The sequence below is a fragment of the Malus domestica genome, chromosome 06 (genome assembly GCF_042453785.1).
Source record: "Malus domestica chromosome 06, GDT2T_hap1".
Taxonomy (NCBI): Eukaryota; Viridiplantae; Streptophyta; class Magnoliopsida; order Rosales; family Rosaceae; genus Malus; species Malus domestica.
Window position 1 is genome coordinate 20760818 of NC_091666.1, and position 25165 is coordinate 20785982.

The 25165-nt window shown below is 34.1% G+C and overlaps 2 protein-coding genes and 1 long non-coding RNA gene across 3 annotated transcripts; 2 read left to right on the plus strand and 1 right to left on the minus strand.

The window, feature by feature from the left end:
• Window positions 1-437: 437 nt before the first annotated feature.
• LOC114825532 (transcription factor MYB30-like) lies at window positions 438-2479 on the minus strand. The gene is made up of 3 exons (XM_029104269.2): window positions 2279-2479; window positions 2031-2160; window positions 438-1443 (listed from the first exon to the last, which is right to left on the minus strand). The coding sequence occupies exons 1-3, from the start codon at window positions 2409-2411 to the stop codon at window positions 723-725; spliced, it is 984 nt and encodes a 327-aa protein (XP_028960102.1). The 5' UTR covers window positions 2412-2479; the 3' UTR covers window positions 438-722.
• A 12719-nt stretch (window positions 2480-15198) lies between these two features.
• LOC114825670 (protein ROH1A-like) lies at window positions 15199-16865 on the plus strand. The gene has a single exon (XM_029104705.2). It carries the CDS (start codon window positions 15337-15339, stop codon window positions 16513-16515), a length of 1179 nt encoding a protein of 392 aa, XP_028960538.1. The 5' UTR covers window positions 15199-15336; the 3' UTR covers window positions 16516-16865.
• A 3488-nt stretch (window positions 16866-20353) lies between these two features.
• LOC139196696 (uncharacterized) lies at window positions 20354-20876 on the plus strand. The gene is made up of 3 exons (XR_011581792.1): window positions 20354-20449; window positions 20564-20652; window positions 20762-20876. It is a non-coding gene; the product is annotated as an uncharacterized lncRNA (long non-coding RNA).
• Window positions 20877-25165: the final 4289 nt, after the last annotated feature.

The following is a 25165-nucleotide window of genomic DNA, read 5'->3' on the forward strand; positions in this document are numbered from 1 at the left end:
TTTCTTTTTGTAACCCTATTTAAGGTTATGACCATTTGATCCAGCCCTCGTTAATTATAAGGAAAAATTAACTTAATTACCTAAGGATATATAGAATCTTCTACATCACTCATCAACCTGATTAGTGTTTTCAGTTACAAGCAAAATTAGATCTAATTTGAATTACACTGAAGAGAGGAGGGTTCGAACTCAAATTCTTTAATACGAAGGCTCTAACTGGAACAATTAATCACATGCAAGTGATTAGTTATTGTAGAAATACTTGCTCCACCGCTCCAAAATATGACAGTTTTTCTTCTAGTAGTGGCTCTGCCAGTATTACGCATGAGGTTTGGTAACCGATAGGCCACATGCATGCATGAAATTCATCACGAATTTCCCTTGTTTGAGCTTTTATTCCTTAATTACTACTTCTGAATTCAAGAATGAAACTCGAGTAGGAACATTGCATTCATTTATACACATCATATATATACTTTGTTTTCATGCATAATCGTATTTCACAGTATAACAGTTAAAAAGTATTACGTAAATATAGGTTTCCTGAAACCTGAAACTGCAAGTTTCTTCCTTCAAGGCCAGACTGATGGGGGGAAGCTTTAGCTAGTCATCATTACCATCACTACCAGCACCACCGCCACCATCACCACATCATCACCACCATTGTCATCATCATCGATTCATCATCATATTTGTCATTATCATCATCATCATCAAGCCTCTTATAGATATGATGGGAAAGAAGACAATGTATTAGCTGATCTCAAATTAGATGAAGATGGTCCTTCAACACTGTCCCAAAAATGAAAGTTATTTGATGAACACTGTTGAGCCTGGCGGGAATGTACCAATGCATTCAGCTCCTGTGTAGTACTTTGCAAGCACTCCATTGAAATCTCTTCTTCATCATCAATATTGCTACATGACCCCACTTCAACAGGAACCATGTTATTGTTTCCAATGCTTGACCCTAGGAGGGATGGTAGAAACTGTGCATCCATATTATTGTTTGTAAATGGTGCTGTAGAAGAAGGAAAGGCTTGAACTTGATGCTGTTGCTGCTGATCCAAAATCCATGTTCCGTTGTTGTTCGAATTATTCGACCTGGCAAGTGGAAAATGCTGATCGGCTGATCGTACATTAGTGTTGTTGTTGGTAGTCTCATCAAGTGAAACAGTGTCAAACATGAATAGAGGGTATGGAGAAGGGTATAGGATTTGATCCCTAGCTGCTGTAGGTTTTGTAATAAAATTTTGGTTCATAAAAACTTGTTGGTTTGGATAACTGCAACCCATTTGATAATTGTGCTGATGATCAAGATTTGAAGGAGATGTGGTTGGTGGTGAAGAAGGCTTTTCTAGCTTCTTTTTAATCCATGAATTCCAGTAGTTCTTTATCTCATTGTCGGTTCTTCCGGGTAGGCATTTTGCTATATGCGTCCATCTACAATTTATTAATTCATGTTAGAGTTATAAGAGGTTCCGACGATCACATCCCCAATTAAAGAATCATGCAAGGTACTAAAGATCAAAGGAAAACAAATTTCAAAAATTTCATCTGCTAACAATGTTTGTGACACTAGAATTGTAAGATATTAAGATCGAAGGAAAACTAGACTCACCAAAATAATAAGGTGCATGAATGACAGTGCTAGCTTAAAGAAGTAAGTTTAACCTTTTCAGAAAAAGAAACTAACTTTAACAACTAAATTCGGATTAATCCAGTTACTGGCAATAGCTAACTAACCTTTTAATCTAAATTTTTTGAATCCGTAACCTAGCATACTCTTAATCATCTACCTTACCACTAGGTTAACCACAGTGGCTTAAATCAACCCAATATTTAATTATGAGGTGAAACCTCATATATATAGTTTCAATTTACTCTTCTGGTAACTCATAATAACACGTTGAGAAATTAAATGATTTTGAGGCTAGGAATTAGTCATATTGGTAGTTCGGGAGAATGCAAAAACCCTAAAGTAAGAATAATTAGAATGCAAATTAATGTAGGATCACTCGAATTTGCACCTGTTTCCTACAACCCCATGAAGTCTAATAATCAATTTCTCCTCCTCTGGTGTAAACCCTCCTCTTTTGATATCAGGTCTCAAGTAATTGAGCCATCTCAAGCGGCAGCTCTTACCGCACCTTTGAAGCCCTAAAAACCACACGCATACATATAAACGTCAAAACCCTAATCACAAAATTAATTCATGCAAAGTTTTGTACGTATAAATGAGAGAGAGAGAGAGAGAGAGAGAGAGAGAGATCAGGACCAGCTTGCTCAGGAACTTTTCTCCAACAGCCATGACCATATGTGGTGATGTGTCTAACGAGCTTTTCATCTTCCTCAGGGGACCAAAGCCCTCTCTTAACCTTTCTTTGTTTGCAGCAATAGTGGTGACCCATTTGTTAAATATATGCTCCTCTACTTTTTATGGTTGCCTGATCAATCCAGAGTCTGCATGGGAATTGAAATTCAGATGGCTCTTGCAATCGTTGGGTCCCTCTCTCACAGCCCTTTTAAAAGTAAGAGAAAGTACAAATGGGCCATCTTCTCCAATAAGATAGGACCCATGTTAAAACATCGGAGCTCCATCTAACCCTATATTGACACCCCATCCACTTTGATAAATTTGATCTTAATTTGTATTTGTTTGTAACATCTTGTTTTTGGTTTTTTTTTTCTATTACGTTTCATCTTTTCGTTGTCCTACGCTAACGTGGAAGCGTGAAATTGGCTTTATTTTGGAATACTTCGAAATTAATTTCTGAGCCTTATTTGTGTAACAAATTATACAATTTCCAATATAGATCTTGATTACTCTCTCCTTTTCTTGTGTTAATTTATTTTATTAAATGGTTGAGAGTCAAACTACTTGTACTTTTCCTTCCTCATACATCTGTTTAGAGATCATAATGAAAATGATTAGCATCGTTGGGCAACTCCGCAATGTGATCCAATATATATAAATTGTTTTACCATCATTATGCTAATTTGAATACCTATCACAATTATTATTTATTATTATGCAGGGAGGGGTGAGTTTGAAACTACTACCGGGAAGCATATGGATGGAAAACCTAAAACTCTATCCACTAGAATATTGAACCACTATATATTTGATTATATAAAGATTATATTAAGATTACTCACTCTATATTTTAGATGAGGAACTTTCAAAGTTGTAAGGACGTAAGACTCAATGGTTAAAATGCAGTAAATGAGCAGTATCAATGAACCACTCAAAGCACTACAAAAGCTACAACAAATGTTCTACTTTCACATATATTGATCTAGTCTTTTTCAAGTCCTCTCAAGTCCTCTATCTAAATTTTATAGTGTGCAGTGCTACTAAGAAATTTGACCAAAGTTTTATGAACTTCCAAACGCGTCAAGTAAATTGGGTTGATTCTTTGCAAGGGTGATGGTTGAATAGAAACCTATTATACATGAGTCTTTTTCTTTTGGTCAGGGAATTATATATGGAGAGTTTGAACTTTCGAATGGTGATGAGGGTTGGCCCCAAATGAAGCCCCCTCAATAAATTATTACGTCAATCATAAATGTAAAGTTAACAATTTACTTGACGAGTTTTAACCGTTTGAATGTATAAAGCATGTAACTTAGATATGTTGTAATATTTTATATCAATTCTCCCGATCTCTCCCACAGAAAACTTCTCATTTTCCTCATTAATACATAACGTTGGAAATTCATCGAAGCTTTCCCTTATACTTAATGCAAACAAAATTTTGTTTTGAACGGGAGAAAGCTTTGTGATGCACAAAGTTAATTTGTTTCCAAATAATAAGGGTTGAGATTGTTTGTTTGAGGTCCTATTTGAAAACAAAAATGGGATAATTTAGTTGCAGTCCCTGGTCCCTAATTGTTATAGACTCAAACCTTGTGCATTTTAGATTTTTTATTGAAGTCCCTCTCCTGCTATATAAATGACATAATAATAAAAGAGATGCAATAATACCAATAAAGACTCAACTGTTTTTTTTTTTTTTTTTGCTTTCATTTACACTACCAATTTAATTATTCAAAATTGCTTATGGGTTTTGATAATAATAATAATAATAATAATAATAATTGCATATGGGTGCATTATAGATTATAAAAAAAATGGCATTTTTTTTAAAATTTTTTTATTTTTATAAAATGAGTACATTTATATAATAAAATTTGGCTACATTATATATATATATATATATATTTGTTACATTTATATAAAAACGTGGATACATTTTATATAGAAAACAATGGGTACATTTTATATTAAAAAAACAATGATAAATTTTAGATTAAAAAATAAATAGATTTTACATTAAAAAATGGGTCCATTTTACATAAAAAATGGTACTTACAAAAAAAAAATAGGGATACATTTTACATATAACAAATTGGTACATTTGTAAAAAAAAAAAAAAAAAATGGGTACAAATAAAAGGTTAAAAAGATTATGAGTACAAATAAATGTTTAAAAAATAAGGGACAAAAAGAAATTAATATATGGGTACAAATTAAAATTTAAAAGAAAATTGGTACAATTTAAAAAATGATTGCAAATTAAAAATGGGTACAAACTAGAAATAGAAATGTATGATAAAGAGTTTAGCCATAAATATAATATATCAAATGTAACGTTTCTAACACTAAATGAATATATTTAAAAATAAAACCTAATTATCTTGACATGTAAATATTTTGTTTTTGAATAATTAATGGTATTTATTAAACCGAATGATCTTGATCAAAATTTGAAAAGGAATAAGATTTTAATCAATGGAGTAGAAAAAATAGGGATGTAAACCTAATTTCTCCAAAAAAAAAATGATAGAATTATCTGTTGATACTTTGGAATGAATTGTGTCACATTCTTTTGTGCGCACTAGAAAATTTTATAATTTTAACAGAGTAATTAGTTGTATGCATATCACATAAAACTGCCTATCACATAAAAATGTCTTTTACATATGTCTTTATGTGCCAAAAGACACGTTTACTTCACCAGATGAATACATTAATTTTTTTTTGTATAAATATCATATTGGTAACGTGGTATTACCAATCTACTCATGTCATAATAGATTAATTAATTTATTAATATTGTATATAGAGCATAAAATATCAATCATGTTATTTCATCCACTCATATTATAATATGTAAATTAGTAACATCTCGTATTGATGTAATCACGACACTTAAAAATTTCTCATGAAATATGTGAATTCCATGTCCTACACTGTAATATTCTACCCATACCCGTAACTTTTTAACCTCGCTCTGCTATCAATTCCTAGTAGAAAACAAAGTTTCTAGTTGGTTGCAGCATCTAATATATATATACATCATTTGCATTAGCATAGGCATATAACAGAGCTCTCAAACACTAAAACCTTTAAAAGATGATTCAGCTAGCTTGTACGTGCAAAACCCCAGCTCTGTTTCTGATTACTAGCCTTCGCTCATGCGTGTGCAGAAGACATTTTTTGAATCACAACGTATTACACGTGACTTACATGTTTTAAATGTATTTATATGCGTGAATTGCTTCAATAATTTTTTTTTTATGACAAAAAGAAAGTCAAATATTTGAAGTAAATGAATAATATTAGACCAAACTAGAAGAAACCCTTCATAAACCAATTAAAACAGTTGAATCCACATAATAAAATCAATCTTTCAATTTCCATCTACATTTTATTGAATTTACCTTAAGAATAGAGAAAGTAATATTTAATAAACATTGAATCACATTATTGATAGTCTATTGTGAGGCTAAGCCTACCCCCTCTCCCGTAGTGTAGATAACATCGTTTGTTAAAAAAAATGATCATTTGACATCTAATTGAGTCATATTATTATGTGCGTGCGAAAAACCCTTTTTATAACTGGTACTACGCACCTTTGAAGTGTTTAAAAACAAAGAAAATAATATTTAATAAACAACTGATTAAATCACATTATTGTGCGCATGCAAAAGGTTTTTTTTTATCACCGGCGGTACGCGTCTCTTAAGATGTTTTGAACGTGTTTAAAAATAGAGAAAATAATATTTAATAAACAATCGATTGAATCACATTATTGCTAATCTATTGTGAGGCTAAGCCCACCTCCTTCCCTTAGTGTAGATAATATCGTTTGTTCCAAAAAAAAAAAAACAATCATTTGACAACTAATTGAATCACACTATTATGTGCATGTGAAAAGCTTTTTTTATAATGGGTACTACGCGTCTCTTAAGATATTTTCAAAGTGTTTAAAAATAGAGAAAATAATATTTAATAAATAACTGATTGAATCACATTATTGTTAGCCAAATGTGAGGCTAAGCACCCTAGTGTAAATAATAACGTTTGTTAAAAAAAAAAATCATTTGACAACTAATTGAATCACATTATTATGCGCATGTGAAAGACCTTTTTTATAACCGACACTACACGCCTCTTAAGATGTTTTGAACGTATTTAAAAATAAAGAAAATAATATTTAATATACAACTAATTAAATAACATTATTACTAGCTTATTGTGAGATACTAATTATTAAAAAATATATATATACAAAAAGAATTAATCATTAAAAAACACTGTTTATATAACGAAAATACCCTGGCATTATTTTGAACTGCCTTTGAATTTTTTTGTTTTGAGAACATTTTTATCCAAAAATTTTTAGCGACCCCTAAAAATGGGTCAGCAGGCTTTATATATAAAGATTATGCCGACTAATTAGTGTTTGCGTGGTTTTAAGATATTGTCAAATTCTTTCAATTATATTATTAAATTAGTGTTTGCGTGGTTCTAAGATATTGGTCAAATTCTTTCAATTATATTATTAAATTAGTGTTTGCGTGGTTCTGAGATATTGGTCAAATTCTTTCAATTATATATATTTTTTAATAATTATTCAAACTTTTCACTAAAACCTCTGACTGTCACATCATATAATGACTTTCCACTAAAACACTTAAGGCTGGTTTGGTATTGCTGTGCTTTGAAAAAAAAACTGCCTTTACTGTGCTGTGAGAATAAGCAGCTGTGAAATAAAGCAGCATAGTGTTTGGTAAACTTTTGTAAAACAAATGTGAAAAAAAACCGATTTTTTCAAAGCTGGGTTTTGCAGCTTCTTGTTTTTGGCTTTTTTTTCACCCCAAACTGTGAAAAAAAAGCTGAAGCTAAATGTTTACCAAACACAAAAAAGCTCCCAGCTTTTTTTGATCCCAGCTTTTTTCAGAATCACCTCAGTACCAAACCAGGGCTTAGACTATCGCATCATATAACTAGTGAATTCATGGGGTTTTAACTAGTGAATTATTAGTAAGTATATTGTTGATGAATCAATAATTAATTTTGTGAAATTTTTTGTTATATGTTAGAATTAATTATTTGCATATATGTGTAACAGTGTAAGTATACTTTTGATGATGATACGAATGAACAATTGATGAAGTTGATGGAGGATGCATTGGAGGGAGGTTACAATAGGTGGCATATGACGTCCAGCGAAATGGAGGACCATTGAAATAGTAATTTTAAATTTATGTTTTGTATGACAGTATTTAAATTTAAGGTTTTTCTTTTATAAGTTATGTATTTAGACTTAATTATGTTTTAATTCATGTTTGGTTATTTAAATGATTGAATGGAATATAATATCAATTTATTTTAGGTATTAATTATTCAAGGTATTAATTGAATGAAATATAATACCAATTTATTTAAGGTATTAATTGAATGGAATATAATATCAATTTATTTAAGGTAGTAATTATTTTTAAAATACATATTATAACTGAAAATTTGTTTTTAATTTGTTTATATTATGGAATATAATATCAATTTATTTAAGGTATTAATTATTTAATGTATTAATTGAATGGAATATAATATCAATTTATTTAACGTAGTAATTATTTTTGGAATACATATTATAACTGAAATTTTGTTTGTAATCTATGTTTACTTAAACTTCATAATTACAATAGGTAAACTTCGTCGCTAAAATCTTTGCACAACAAAGTCGTCGCTGTGTAAACCCTTGCGCGACAAAGGTTTCGTCGCGCAAGTGGCGTTCAATTTATGATAACTAAGGTGTAGGAATCTTTATGGAAGTGAGATGATAGATGGGAGAGTTTGAAGTCTCTGAGGAAGTGAGGTGACAGAGAGGAACAAACGGTTGAGATTGAACCTCAACTAAATCCAATGGCCATTATTAAAATATTGATCGGTTCGGTTCGTGAATACCGAACGAGGCCATATTAGATCCCAATCCCGTACCAAACTTTTCAGGATCGGGTATCAAACGGTTGGGAATTTTCAGTTTGGGAAGCTTTCGGTTTGATTTCGGGATTATTTTGGTACGGTTTGGGATTTTCAAGATATTTTTCCGGCCCTAGTTAGTATTATTCTAAAAATGTGATTGTATATATTAGAAGTAGGAATCCTATAGGATCTAGAATATAATTTCTTTTTATGATTTGTATTACTTTGAAAACAAGTAAAGACCATCATAGTTAGTATAAATTCAAGCACAAAGTCAAAAGAACAATCAATCAAGCTAGACAGACGAGCACATTCTTCCATCTCTTTGTCGTCCCTCTCTCCTCTCAGTGAAATATTATTTACTACAACACTAATTAGTAATATTGTTAGTTCAAAAAATAATAATAATAATAACAAACTAGTAATTTTTTTTCTAAACTATCATATACTCCGAACGATAACTTAGGCTACGGGTGCAATATCAGCGTGGCTGACGTCATCACCCCCACGGAGTTCTGGCTGGCTGCGTTGCTGCGCAGGTTGTGTGGGCAACAATACTTACCTTTCGATTTTGGCCCATTTGGCTATTACAAAAAAGGCCTAAGACAAATGCTCTAGGCCCAATATTTCAAAAACAGAGCAAGTTAGCATGGTCCATCCCTCACATCTTGTGGTGCAGGCAACATACTTGGCTGGATAAATCTTTTGTGGTGCGGTAGTGAGTTAGTGGTTGATCACCAAAATATAGCTGGTCGACAGACCACTAACATCTCACAATTATCTCACAAAATTTGTCCCCCACTGAAAAATTTCTACTAGCTAGTTAGAGAGTGAAAAGGTGTTAGTGTACCATACCAAAACCTTGTGGAATAAAGAGAGAAAACCGATCTTAGCTGATGGTGTTGCAGGCTTTGGGTTTGGTCTTTCATGTTTTTAAGGTGCCTCCTCAGTCCTCAGTGATGACTTGTTTAGTCGAGCTCGATCTCGCTCTTTAATTTGTTAGTCGATCGGTTTCTACTGGATTTATGTTTCGGCCCTCATACCATTGGAAAATGACATATGCAGCCATGGAGTCACCAGTTTAGGATTGTAATTTGTATGCATAGCTTTCAGAGATAATTTGCATAATACTGCATATGGCACTCACAAGTCACAATCTTGAGTCCTTAATATGTGTAGAGAGATGCGACCTCATGATATATAGTTGACTTACACATTCGAATATATAGGTTTTGTTTGGACAATTGTGCCACTACAATGGGGATTAGTTGTGGAGTCCACACCACATCAAATTTTAACAATCTGAATCGTCTATTTTTCAAGTTGCACCTCATAGATCATCCTTGCAAAGTATTAGTCAAATCAGAAATATTTAAGACATCTAATTGAGTTCAAAGAAATTAACGAATACTTTGTTATAGAAGAAACAATGAAATTTTATCTTGAGAATAAAATAGGCAAATGATTTCAAATTGAATTGAATTTTTGCAAGGATGATCTATGAATCGAGACTTCAACAATCTGAACCGTCTATTTTGTTAGTCTCAATTCATAGATCATCCTTACAAAAATTTAATTCAATCCGAAATCATTTGCCTATTTTATTCTGAAGATAAAATTTCATTGTTTCTTATATAACAAATTATTCGTTAATTTTTTAAAACCCAATTAGATGTCTTAAATATTTCTGATTTAGCTAATATTTTGTAAGAATGATCTATGAGGTGCAACTTGAAAAAATAGACGGTTCGGATCGTTAAAGTTTAATATGGTGTAGACCCCACAACTAATCCCCATTTTTATTAAAAAAAATGGGGATTCCTTCCTTAAAAAATTCCTATATATATATATATATATATATATTGTTGCAGTCCTATCGGATTAGGAATGTGATTGTGTAAATCCTAGTGTATCTAGGAGTATCTTTGTATATTCCCCTTTAGTAGTTTAATTCTTATTAGAGATGTAATCCTACTACTATAAATAAAGGGGGTGATACAACACACACCTCAGAATTACTTATCTCTCTTCTTTGCCGCCGGCCCCTCTCTCTCTGTTCTTTATACAGTTCAGTCAAATAGACCTACAATATATATATATATATATATGTAAAACCTACCCAACCAATAACCGTATTCAAACTATTGGACTGTTGCTATTTAACCATATTCAAACTAGTGGACTTATGTTATTTATTTATTTCATTCAATAACCGTGCGCATAAGATTTAAACTCTGAACTTTTTAACCGGTCTATTGAACTCTGAGTTATACATGGCAAGAGGAGATGTGAGTACAAACTAAAATAAGAGCTACTTAAGTAATCCCATATAGTTATGGTTTGTTTAGTGGAATCTGCTTCCCTGGCATGGACATATGGGTCAAGTTTAACGCCCACACAAATTCAGGCAAAGATTCAATATAAAAGCAACAGTCGGTCCGTCAATCAAGTGGTGCATGGCATGATTGATCGCATTGACATTAGGAAATGAATTATTAACGTTATACTTTCTTCTAAAAACTTTAAAATTAATCGGCCGTTAATTTCAAATCTGACTCAATCGAAACCAGCCTACATAAAACAGTGAGAAATATGTTAATATTTCAAAGTTTGAATATTAATATTTAATCATTTGACAGTAACCGTTTCGATGCCAGGTCAACATTAAGCCATTTGAGATGAAGTGATAATCACATGTCAATTCATGTGACATTCTACGTTAGCATCAGCTTATAACTCAATGGCTAGGAAACTTACAAATAGATCAGATATCATAATTTTATTTTGATTTGGCCGGCTTTCTATATAAACAGTTACCAAACAATACAATAACAAAAACGGTAACCTCTAATTAATTAATCAAAACATTCTAACCGTTCAAACACCAGCGCGGACAAATGTTTGGTGTCCTAGTCACCTCATCCTTAGACAAAAATAAAATATAGAGAAACCACAGTCACATGCTCTAAAGAAAACCAAAGCCACAACTGTTAAGTCACTTTCATATTAGCAAATAACGCTCTCTTTAAGTTTATTTTTCTATCTTTTGTTCTACCTCTGATTTGAAGGAGTTTGCTACCATTTTTTAATGTGTTTTTGGTCGTCTTATTCTTATTCAAATCAGAACTCTCCGTCACTATTATGCTATTCTTATTCATCATTATGTGCTTAAATCGCTAGAGATTGATTCTTTCTTAGATCCGCTAGTAATTATGATTTATGTTATGGTTTAAGGCAGGGTTTTTATTGTGTTTGGGTTGAGTGAGCTTGGCTACATACAGGTTATTCTAAATTTTGGCAATGCAGGTTTTTTAGTCTATAAGAATATTATCCACTTTAGTTTGTAAGAATTTTAACTCTAAACCCTAATCAAATTCCTTTAGAATTTTTATTTAATTTGCCAATCACCCACACTGGTTTTCTTTATCTCTCATTCATGCCACAGGCCCACAATTAACGATTCAATGTCGTTACCATCAAATATCATCATGTGGGAGATGGGGCAATCCCCCATCCTAATTTTTTTTCTTTTTTACCAACATAATTGACTTTAATAGATCTATGGCAATGAGGCCGGCTCTATCTCTCAGCTTCTAAGTTTCACACGCGGTGCATGGCCGGTAAAATGCATTCATTTCTTGACAAAGAATGTTCCCTTTTGGCACTATGTTCCATCTAGTTTGAGCTTTGTTTTCACTAAACAACTGGTTTTTTTAGTATAACATATTTCGGTTGTCCTTAATTTCATGAAGTTTAGCACATGGTCATCTCGTAATGTCTTTTGAGAAACCGACTAGGAAGTCTTTTCAGAAACCCTAAACCCTAGCAAACTACTATCATTGCTGCTGCTGCTGCTGCATATAACACAAAGATTAAAGTACAAATTTTTATCCATCACTTTTAATCCTAGTCTCATTACCACCTTAGGACTTATGTGTCACGTACACTACATCAATTATGATTTACTATATGTGATTGCATTTTTAACAAAAATTAGTGTTTAACCTTAGTTAATGGTTTATAAGTCTCACGTATTGGTGAAACTTAATCCGCTCTAAATTACATTTTGGATTCAATTCTCGTTGTAAATTGTCACCTGTATACGAAAAACGATGTGAAAAATCAAAATAAAGTTTTGTGTGCCACAAAGCGTATTCCATTGTGACATTGGTCATGAAGAATGAAATGATACATACTTGTCATTGATATTCAATTCATTTACATGTATATCATATCAATACAATAATCTTATAATAAAAAAGCTGATAAAACCTAACAATTTAAAAGCTGACGTAACTAAAATTATATTTTTTTAATGATACGTAATATTGAATAGCATGAAAAATGAATGGCCGTAATTAAAAAAAAAATTCTAAACAATTATGAAAAATAAATCAACATCTGTAACACATGATGCGATATAACATTGAATTCACACCTCAAAAACAATACTGAACAAATCTTAAAACTTGTGTGTCCCGTCCATATAAATCCAGTTAGGAAAATAAAAGGTGGGGAAAGCAAAGGTGGGAGCAGATGTGGATCGTGCTGAAAGCGTTGTAGGGAATCGCAAAGGGCTAAAGGCCAAAACAGAGGAGGAGGACAAGACCCGGTCAAGGCTAGCTAGGGCCTTCACTTTTTCCATTTTATTCACTGACAGTGGGACCAAACCATGACTGTCTATCTGTCACAGAAGAACGATCGAACCACTTACATCTCCGAAGTTGCTGACTCAGCATCTTTCTCCAACTCTTTTAGTAGAAAATTTTTCAATGCCGACAATCCGATCTAATAGATCAAATATCATAATAAAATTAGTTGAAATTTAAAATAAAGATGAACTAATTGCATTATGACATTTTGTGTAATGGGACGAGTTCTCGACACGTTGAAAAATTTCTTCTCTTCCAAATGATTACATCACACAATTCAACCTCCTTACTCTTCGTTTGCATGTAAATCTCCAAATTGCACACAATATACATATGTGGAATTTGCATTTCTCTAAGACTATGTTTGAGTAAGGGAAATAAACTTGAAATTTGGACAAAGTTCAAAGTTTATAAATTGACATGCATCAATTCTCTTATTTAGATTTATAAACATCGCCACCACCCACTGCCTTCGCCACCACAATTACCAGCACATTTCATAACTATCTTTCATTTATGTATTAATGACGCTATACCCACATTAAACTTGATATTCAAATTCTATTGTTCTTTTAAGTTAGCAAAACAAGAAATTCACAAATCTTAAAAAGTAAAATTCCATCATTTCTATTTCTGCCATTTTAGAATTCCTTAGTAATATTAATTTTCTTATACAAAAATAATGTGATGAAAAATGAGGTTTCTTACACATTTTCTTCCATACTTAACAATATGGATAATATAGAGTGCTAAATCTAGGTTGCACAGTTCAAACTGAACAAACTAATTACGTCAGAGAGATAATGCTCAAGCTTAGCCCATAAACATGCTTTATTTTTCATTAAATTATAGTAAAAAAAAATGCAAGAAAGTCATTTTCGTTAAAGGTAATTTAGCTAAAATGGTTCACTTTTGACATTTAATTATTGAAATGATTAAAATCAAATATTGACGATATATCGATTATAAACCGACGACATGCTAAAAATGAATCATTTTAGAAACCCGAAGTCAAAAGTTGATCATTTTAGTCAAAATAAATCTCTTTAGTGACTCACTTTTATGGCCAAACAATGCAAATACTAACCAGTGGGGTTCAAATAGTCATTCAATATCTAGATAATATAATTATTGTACAGCTAAATGTATGGGCTTAGAATAACATGAATTTTGTGAATGCTAGTACTATTTACTTTTTATCTTTCACACACCATTGTTAATTTTATTTATTAATTATTTGCAATTCATTTAATCCGAAAGTGAAAATTGAAAATGAGTGTGTGAGAAGTAAAAATGTGTTCGTGAATAGCACAATTCTTTTGAGAATAATGAAACCTTCGATAACGAAGACCATTCACAGTGCAGGGAAGAGGCTTAATTTGAGCTAGTCATAACTTCGGAATTTGGTCTTAAAATCTTTTGATAGAACTCCTGACTATTATCATATTATATATAGAGACGAGGATGCAAGAATGAGATGAATGAAGTGAAAGGGAAAATATTGGGGAGATCATCTTTTTAGGTCATGTTTTATAAACTATATGATATGGTGGTTGCTGGTTGGACTTCTTAAAATTATTAAAAAAAGAGTTTAATCATCAACCGCTACATCATTTAGTTTACAAAATATGATTTTAAAAAACAATCTCTCTAGCATTACACGAAGTAAGAATTATTATTGCATATTAATTAATCATCTCAGGATGCGAATAAAACGTACTTAATCACTGGACTAAACATAATGCTTTTATAGATAACACCTCAAAAGCATGAAAGAGTGCGTTAGAAGAACATTTACACTTTGAAATGTGAAGCATGTCAAAAACTAATATTTTCCTTGTAGTTCATTGTCATGTGATCAAGTTTTATTTCTTTCTTTTCTAGCACGAATAATTTATCTTAAGTTTTCTTCCTTATCTCCAATCTTCGTCCAAATTTCGTATTTACTAATTACCATATTCATGAATTAGTTTTATGTTGCTTCACATTTTTTTTCTTTTACAAATAATGTGATATTTACGTAGAAACCTTTACAGTGGGGTCGTTAACATATATGTGATAACTAATAGGTCACAGTAACCCACAAAATATCAGTCTCGCATGGTGTGAGACAAAATGTTTTGTATTGGGCTGGTAATTACAAGGGAATGTGAAGGCTAATCTTGGAACAAAATCCCGAGTCAGCGTTCACAAAAAGGAACAGGAAACGGTCTCGTCCCCGACAATCCATGGCCCATTAATTCGCACCATATTTAACTGCCAAAAACCACTCGACTCCCCTTATCTTTCGACATTACTCTCGCTCTCTCTCTCTCTCTCTCTCTCTCTCTCCCACCTCCTGCTTTCCTTTTCTCTCTTCTTGCTCTTCAATCTCGGGAGAGAATAAACAAAATCGAAAATCCAGAAAATGGGCGCAACAGATAATCAGGGTTCGTTTCTGAACCGAATCAGCATCCGAAGAAACCAGGTGGTGTCCATGGACGGAAACCACGAACAGGAGCTCGAAGACCTTGAACACTTCCAAAAGGACGTCGCGGATCGCTTCTCCGATCTCCTATCTCCGCCGGAGGACTACCCTTCCGGCCCGATTTTATCAATCGCTTGGGTCCGGAAGCTCCTCGACGTCTTCCTTTGCTGTGAGGCTGAGTTCAAAGCCGTTCTGTTGATGGGTCGAGACCCATCACAGATTACCAAGGCCCCGCTCGACCGGCTCGTCCCCGAGTTTTTGGACCGCGTTGTCAAAGCACTGGACATTTGCAACGCGGTCTCACACGGAATCGAGTCGGTCAGGCATTTTCAGAAGCTGGCTGAGATTGCGGTCTCAGCTTTGGAACAGAGGCCACTTGGTGACGGCCAGGTGCGAAGAGCGAAAAGGGCGTTGCTTTCTCTGGTGACGGCGATGGCGGTGGAGGACAAGGAAGGAGGAGCAAACAAAGCAACCGAGAGATCTTGGTCTTTCGGTCGCAGACAGGGTGTTTCCGCCCCAAGTAAAGACCGAGCTGTCGGGCATTTTCGGGCCTTGTCGTGGGGAATGTCGAAAGGCTGGTCGGCAGCAAAGCAAATTCAAGCGATATCGAGCAATTTGGTGGCACCGAAAGGCAATGAGGCCTCTGGGTTGGCTCAGCCGGTGTATATAATGAGTGCGATCATGTTGTCTGTGATGTGGATGTTGGTGACGGCGATTCCGTGCCAAGAGAGAACCGGGTTGATAACTCACTTTCCGGTCCCGAGGAATTTGTCCTGGGCGCAGTCCATGATCAGCCTTCAGGAGAAGATCGCCGAGGAGTGGAAGAAGAAAGAGAAGAAGGGGTCGGCAGGATTGCTTGAGGAGATGCAGAGGATGGAGAAATTGGGGCAGTCTTTGATTGAATTTGCAGACTCGTTTCAGTTCCCCGCGGAGGCGGAGAAGCTGGAGGAGGTGGCGGCGCAGGTGGCAGAGCTGGCGGAGAATTGTAGGAGGATGGAGGAGGGTTTGGTGCCTTTGCAGCTGCAGATCAGAGAGTTGTTTCATAGGGTGGTGAGGAGCAGGACCGAGGTGCTTGAGGTGTTGGACCAAGGCGGGAAACACTCTGCGCCCATCATGTAACTTGTTCTTCGGCGTCATATTGCTCAATGAGCCATGAACAACTGGAAGATTGTTTTATTTTTTTGATCTTGGAAAGTGGATTAGTTTAGTTATTAAAGGGGTTTCTTCTTGTAGGAGTATATATAGCTAATAGCCTAATGGCTTCAGTCTATAAGATTGTGCCCAAGTATATGCTTTGCTTACCTACTCTCTTTTTTTTCTCCATGTTTTTGTGTTAATTTTTGTTTATTTGAGTATACAACTCGAATTGAAAAGAGAAAATGTACATACCCAATTCAGTTGGTGTTTTCTCTTTTCTGTTTGATTAAATTTGAAATCATCAAAGATTCAGTGGTTCTTCAGTTCTCTTATTTCTCACCTTTGTCAGTATTTGTTCATGCAAAATTTTCATACATCTAACATTACATTTTAGTTGAGAAAGTTGTTAGCATCTGAAGAAGTCAGAAAAATGAGGATTTTTGTGTGTAGTTAACCACATATCTCTATATTTGTATTGTGTCACGTGACGAGAAATATACGTTCTAGTTACAACTCAGAATATCTCCTGATGAAGACAAAATAAGAATTACTAGGTTTCACAATACCCAGGTTGTTTGGGTTCTGTAGCTTCGGTTTGGCTTTCAAGTTTCAATATACTCAGAAAGTCTAAAGATAAGATGCATTTTATTACTACCAACCGAAAGTGTAAAGTTATAACCGCAATTGGGGCAAAGACAACCCTTTACTATTATTTTGTCACTAACTAGTAAATTAGAGTAAACTAAAATATTATTATCTATAGATTGTATAGTATAAAAAAGGTCGTACCCAGTGCACAAGGCTCCCGCTTTACGCAGGGTCTGGGAGAGGTGAATGTCGGCTAGCCTTACCCCCATTTTATGGAGAGGCTGCTCCCAAGTCTCGAACCCGAGACCTTATAGATTGTATAGTATAATAAATTAAAATTGTTAAACAAATGTTGAAACTAGCTAGGATCGTATTTGGCTACATTCCTCCTTACAAGACGTATTATCATTTCAGTTTACAAAGTCATAGTTTGAAATGTTTATTCAATTTGATTATCTAATGATTATCTCCAGAAAAAAAAGTTTATTTAATTTGGGAGACCATTTAGTAATTTATATGTAATATGTGTCAAACAAATCGACAATTCTGATAACAAGTAATATCCATATAATTATATCGTCAACTTTGATTTATATAGATGACAAACCGGTCTCTAAATTGAATAAAATTTTCTCTAAATTATTGGCTTAAATGTCAAAATTGTCCTTGTGTTATAGCCATATGGCCAATTTAATCCCCGTGTTTTCGATTTGGCTAATTTAGTCATTGTGTTTGTCTATGTTAGCCAATTAAAGGCATTTCATTCAGTCTCTTTTAAAAAATTCATAAGAAAATTATAGAATTACCTTTTTTCTTCACAGAAAAATGAAAATTAATGAGAAATAACACATATAAGAGATAAAACTTCCAATCTGAAAAATGATTAACGTTGTGACATAGAAAAGAGAGGGGGTAATGTTAGGGAGGAGGTCGGGAAGTTGGGAGAAGAATAATTTTTCTTTTAATTTTGAATTTTATTTCATTTTTAAATATTTTAAATAAAATAATAATTTTGTAAATTAGTTTATAATAATTTATAATTTTTTTCACGGAAATTAGATTGAAATGTCCTGAATTGGCTAATGGAGAGAAACACAAGGACCAAATTGACCAAATTGAAAACACATGGACTAAATTGACCCAACGACAAAAACTTAGGGACCATTTTAACATTTAAGCCTAAATTATTTTAGATGATAATAAAGAGAATAATGTTTGTTGGAACCAAATTCGCGCACCTCCGCAGAAGGGGGAGATACACAAATTCGACTACTTGTAAAAGAGAAACAACCACAATTAACCTTAGGTATCGGTAGGATACCGGCCAAAGACTCTCCGACGATCAAGTTAGTAAGCAATATAAGATTCAAGAAGTGGGCAAGAGAATAAAGTATGAGATAATTGCATCACCAGAAATGAACCCAAGATGGGTGTGTTTATACTAGTCGAGAGAGACCTTTAGGATATTGAATCCATATTAAATCGGGAGAGTCCAAGAAGATATCTAGAAGTAGGTATTTCCTCTTAAGAGTGTGATTACTTGTGCTACACGCCAATCTCTAGATTGTAGGAATTTCTAAAAATATAGGAAATCTATATGATTTCCAATTGGATTAGGTTTCCGTATCTTGCGGTAAACCAATCTTAGAGAAGTTGGCGGACTTCAGCTACCTTTTCGGAGCACAACAAGATGTGGTGGCGTCGTTGGTCCATGATCGACAAACTTCTGAGGTATATATATTTCGATCTATTTTACTCCAATTTTGAAAAATCATGGTCCCACAATGTTCGAATTATGATGTCATATACAATGAAATCACGCTACATCGTACAACCTTTTATGCCATCAGGACTCTATATCATGACTTGGAATTTTAGTATTATGAAAGTTGGAAAGGACTAGCCAATAGCCATTGAGATTTGATGTAGGCAACAAAGTATAATATCACATGTAAGACTGCTGAAATGCATATTGACAACTTATTCCAAAAGGTGGACCAGACACCACACAAAGAAGCCATATGGACTAACCAAGCATGTGACTTTGTTTTTAGCAAAATAGGAGAGCATTCCTGTGACTTTTGAGGCCTCTTAGGGTATGTTATTGCTTACACTTTCACATTTCACATATGATCCACTAATTTTGTTCCTTTTTTTTTTATCGCTCATCAATGGAATCTACCTAATTTGTATGGTTTTCAAGTCTTACCTATGACAAAGGGGGAATAAAACTAGAAAGAAACATTACTATAGCCACATTTATCCTAGGAAAGAAACTTGTACGTCAATATAATTATCTCTTTTATAACGTAAATTTTATATGTTTATGTGAAATCATATTAATATAGAAATTATTCACGAGTAATTCAACTTCTATGAGAAATGAGGTCCCTAACTTTGTAAATTGCACTTATGTTCATGTATTTTCTATGGATACTATGCTTATATCCAAACTGATTATGTTGAAGGCTTAAGGTTAAACCAATTTGTTGTATGTAGCTTTACTTTGAGTAAAGGACATAACTCTTATAGTAAATAAAAAACAGATATCTTTTGACAAAATAATAATAATAATAATAAGCAGATATCAATAAATTTTTGGCTTAGTAGTATTTTTTTTTTCAATGTCAAAAGACGATTGAAATTTGAGTACTCTTATCTCGATGATTAGAACAATGCGCATAGGCACTTCAAGAGCTTGGACAATATCCTCCAAATTGGTTCGTAACTTGATACGTCCATCCCATATGAAGTAGTAAACAACAACATTTTATGAAATTTACTGGTTTCTAAGTCCCTATAAATGCTTTATTGAAAAAAAAAAATCCCTATAAATGCTTCTGATGGTACCCAAGACATTTGATGAGTTCCCCCACCAAAGCTAATGAACATCTACTTTGGCGTTTAAAAAATAACTTATTTGTTTACATTTCTCCTGCGATATGAAAATATGTCATTGTTCGCCTAAATTTGTAAACGTGTGACTTTGCCTCTTTGCTTTTATTTTCTGCCCTACGTTACTCTATTTTCTGAAGTTATCTAGGCGTTGTGTAACTAGGTATTGAGACAAACTTCATGAAGGTAAGTTGATGGTATGTTCCAGACAAGTTTACCTGGAATCTTCGCAGTTGGAGATGTTGCAGCGTTTCCATTGAATGTATATTTTTGTCAAACCAAGCAGAAAATTCTTTCATAATCTGAATTCTAAAAGAATTATGTTTTGCTCTGAACAGATGTATAACAGTATAGCACGAGTTAAACATGTGGATCATGCTCTTTGATCTGCATAACATTGTGTTAAAGCTTTAGTGAGTGCACAAATTGACACGTAAGTTGGACTCTTCACATTTGTAGCTTATTCTCTAGAGTACTAGATGAAATTCTCGTTTCTTGATTGATTTGTGTTCCTTATTGATGATTTCTATTTTTGCACAAAATTCAGATAAGATTACCTCCCATCTTTTTACTCAAGGGTATTTGAGTATGAAGGAAGCTCCAGGAAAATCTGGTGGCAATTTTTTGGGGACAACGGTAAGAATCTCTAACCTTGTATTCTTTTTATCTATATTTTAATTTTTTTTTTTTTGGATCATCTCACTCATTCATTTCTCATGGTTCACATAGTTATTTTATTGAACAGTTGGAGAGACGATTGAAATTGGGAATTTTGATCCCAAGATTGCTACTTTTTGGATAGATTCTGGTAAATAATCCGTTTCATACATGCACACCTCTCTGTTGACAGATTGTATAATGAAATGGATGGCTAGGATTATGACATGTGTTAGTAGATTAGTGAAGAGATGTCTTAAGGTTTTTATAAGGTGTAAACTATAAATATCTGTAATTATTACAATTGACATATAATGAAATATCACTACATTTTGCACAACTCTTTCTCTCTCTAACTTCTCTCTTCTCTCTCGAGATTACTTAGTGGGTAAGAATACTTGTAGTGTTGATATGGTATTAGAAATGACCATGGCCGCCACCGTCGATTGACAATCCTTATGCTTCCGCTACCCCTGTTCTTTGGTTGTGACATCGTCGTTTGTGTTCATTGGTGTTTTCAGTCAGTGCTTACTTCTTTCTTTGCAGTCGGTGGTTGAAACCCTTGAATTTGAGGATTTTTCTTCAAAGTCGGTGCTTATTGTTGCGTGATTTCGTAGATACATTTTCGTTGATTGTGAGAAGTTCTCTTATCTCACACCTCGTCTACTTGGTTATTACATGTTTCAAGCTGTTGTTTTTTCACACTTCTTGTTGGGGATTGCTCTTGATTTTGTGTTGCACTTGTTTCTTGCGATTCTTGATTGTTGTTCTTGAAGTATTGTTGTTAATTACAATTCCGTGTTGTGATTATTCACTGTTACAAGTCTGTGTACTGTTGTATTTGTTCATTGTTGCAATTCTATGTTGATTCTTCCAATTGCTTAGCATTAAATCAATTTAATCTCTACAATGGTGAATTATACCTCGTTAGCTCTTACTCAATCACCAATTTTGTCTTTAATTTCAAGTGTGGGGAACACTGTAATTGTGAAATTGGATGACTCCAATTATGCTAATTGGAATTTTCAAATAGACTTCTTGTTGGGGGGAAATGATATATGGGCTTTATTGATGGAAGTATTCCATGTCCGGATAAATTTGATGAGACAAATTTGGAATATAGGAATGATGACAATGCTCAGACAATTTATGATGCACACAAAGTGTGGAAAATTCATAATAGCTTTAATGACTCTTCTTGCTGCAACTTTATCTTCCTCTACATTATCGTGTATAATTGGTTGTCGAAGTTCTAAGGAGATGTGGACTAATTTGCGACAGAGGTTTGCTAGTAAAAATCGTACTAGTATTGTCCAGATGAAGATTGACCTACAGAACATTAAAAAAGGACCAAAAAACATTGATCAATACTTGCAGCGAATTAAAGATTTCAAATACCAGGTGAGGATATGATAATTGTTGCATTGAGAGGGTTTCCATCTGAATACAATACCATTAAGGCAATCATAAGGGGTAGAGAAAATCTGGTATCTTTGATTGAACTACGTTATCACTTTAAGGCTGAAGAATCTACTATAAATGAAGCTACCAAACAAGTTCCACTAATGGTTGCAACATTGCACATGGGTCTGGCAGAGTGTATGAATCTGGGTCCTCTTCTAGATCATCTGTTATGCCTCATTATGGTTTTACTCAGCATCTAATGTAGTCTATGCCACCATTGCAGCCTATACAACATATACAGTCTATGTCACCTATGCAAGTCATACCACCACTACAACCTATGCAATCTTTACAAGGTTTTTCACGTCCTCAGATGCTACTTGCACCAATTGCCTATGTTACTTAGAATACATTTGCATCTTATGATAATTTTCAAGGCAATAATTTCAAATCCAAAGGGAAAGGGAATAAGTTTTGCTTTGGTTCTTAGACCTCTCGACAATCACAGTTTGGTTCATCTGGTTCTCAAATTGTGTACTCAACTCCTGGACAACAACTTTTTGCCAATTCTGGTTATAACCCTTCCCAAATTTGCCAGATATGTGATCGAAATGGCTATTCTGCATTAGATTGTTTTCAACATCGCTGCCAAATATGGAACAAGGTTGGTCATACTGTTTCACTTACTTTTATCAAAATAATGCTTCCACTCAGCCACCACCGCAACCTTATCAGTATCCTCAGTATTATCAGTCCATTGTGATGGTTCCTTCACAACAGTCCTCATCTCCACAACAATATTCTTCATATCCACAACAACCAACTAAACTTCATATTAGCAACCATCACCACCTGTTGCTATGAATGCTAGGACTGTGGCCTCTCCTTCAGCACCTCAACAAAAATTTAGCTGGTTGATTCTAGTGCTACAAATCATATTACCTTTGATATCTCAAATTTACAAGTGGTAGTTCCTTATTCATCATCTGAGACTGTCACTTGTGCTGGTGGTGAAGGTTTAGTAATTGCAAATATTGGCGATACTTGTATTTCTACACCACAACATAACTTTCATCTTAAATTTGTGTTGCATATGCCTGAGTTATCACAACACTTGTGTTCAATGTATCAAATATGTAGAGATAACAAATGTCAATATACTATTGATGAATTTTCCATTTGTATACAAGACAAGGTCACATGGAAAATCTTCTACAAAGGACTGAGTAACAATGATGTGTATCCTCTTTGAGTATTCAAACCCTCAAGGTTCATTTCTTCTCCAGCTTACTCTCTTACTGCTTTTCTTGGTTAGAAAGTCTCCTCTGTGTTATGGCATTATAGATTAGGCCATCCAACTAATCTAGCAGTGTCAACTGCATTAAATAAATGTAATGTGTCTGTACCTAGTACTTCAAACTCAAAACCCTGTGTTCTGCATTTTCCCACTATTGCTTCAAAATTTGTTCTCCCTTTTGAAGTAATACACACAGATGTCTAACTCAATCACCTAATATGTTTATAGAAGGATTTAAGTATTGTGTATCCCTTATAGATGAATGTACAAGGTACACTTGAATTTTTCCATTAATGAATGAAGCAGCTATTTTTCATACCTTTATTCAATTCTTGGCATTCATATTAGCTCGATCTCGCTCTTTAATTTGTTAGTCGATCGGTTTCTACTGGATTTATGTTTCGGCCCTCATACCATTGGAAAATGACATATGCAGCCATGGAGTCACCAGTTTAGGATTGTAATTTGTATGCATAGCTTTCAGAGATAATTTGCATAATACTGCATATGGCACTCACAAGTCACAATCTTGAGTCCTTAATATGTGTAGAGAGATGCGACCTCATGATATATAGTTGACTTACACATTCGAATATATAGGTTTTGTTTGGACAATTGTGCCACTACAATTGGGATTAGTTGTGGAGTCCACACCACATCAAATTTTAACAATCTGAATCGTCTATTTTTCAAGTTGCACCTCATAGATCATCCTTGCAAAGTATTAGTCAAATCAGAAATATTTAAGACATCTAATTGAGTTCAAAGAAATTAACGAATATTTTGTTATAGAATAAACAATGAAATTTTATCTTGAGAATAAAATAGGCAAATGATTTCAAATTGAATTGAATTTTTGCAAGAATGATCTATGAATGGATGTTTCAAATTTATATTAAAGGATGATTTTAGGAGATATGGGAAGAATATATTATTTTAGATAAATAATATATTAGGAAAATTAAATTTTGGAAATAATTACCTAAAATAAGATAATTTGGAATTGGTTACCTCTTCTGGAGCATTTTTGACTTGGTTGAGGATGATTACCCTCTACTTGCGCGTAGGAATCCTGGTATGCCTCAAGGGTATTTTTGTCCTCTTTTGTCCAAAAGTCCACGTGTCGCCTAGTGAATATTTTTGGCTCCACAAATGCCCCCACACCTGTTGGGCTGCTCGCAAAAAAAGGGCAGCAGGTGTAGAGATCTTCTTGCTTTAGGAAACTTAAGACTGCTTCCTATTTTGATGTTGATTCTCTCTTTAATAGGAAATTAGATCATTCTAGGAAAGGGAAATAAATTTCTCTCAAAGCCTATTTAAGTCCACCTTAAGTGGGTTATTAAATCAACTTTGGAGAGCGATTTATTCTACCCTACAAGAGAGAGATAGCTTAGAGGATATTTGTTCCCCCTCCTCTAGCAATCTTCTAAATCTTGCCCGTGCAAAGGACCGTCTTTCGTTGCTTTCTTCGTCTTCTTCGTGCCGCACCGATGTAAGAAAAATTTAATTTTTCTTGCCTTATTCTTGGATAGTGCTATTGCGGGGCAGCCGTCGGGGTGGTGCGGCACATCGGCTGGCAGGGGCCAGGAGTTGGCTCGGCATGGGCCGAGGAGATGTTGTGGCAGGGACCACTGCTTGGGCAGCTTGGCTTGGCTTGAGCCAAAAGGCAGCTTGTGCAACTACGGTCGCGGATTGTGGTGCTGGGGCGCAGTGCTAGGCGAGCCGCATGGCTCATGTCCTTTGGGCTCTTGGACCTGACTCGGGCCAGGCTGGTGATTGAGAGAAATAAGG

Bases quoted from the DNA above. Each gene is read 5' to 3' on its own strand.
- LOC114825532 (XM_029104269.2), bottom strand. From the start codon at position 2,411: ATGGGTCACCACTATTGCTGCAAACAAAGAAAGGTTAAGAGAGGGCTT. The intron at 2,161-2,278 runs GTCCTGATCTCT...TGTGGTTTTTAG, and splicing joins AAAAGTTCCTGAGCAAGCTG to GGCTTCAAAGGTGCGGTAAG. The intron at 1,444-2,030 runs GTGCAAATTCGA...AATAAATTGTAG, and splicing joins CATGGGGTTGTAGGAAACAG to ATGGACGCATATAGCAAAAT.
- LOC114825670 (XM_029104705.2), top strand. From the start codon at position 15,337: ATGGGCGCAACAGATAATCAGGGTTCGTTTCTGAACCGAATCAGCATC.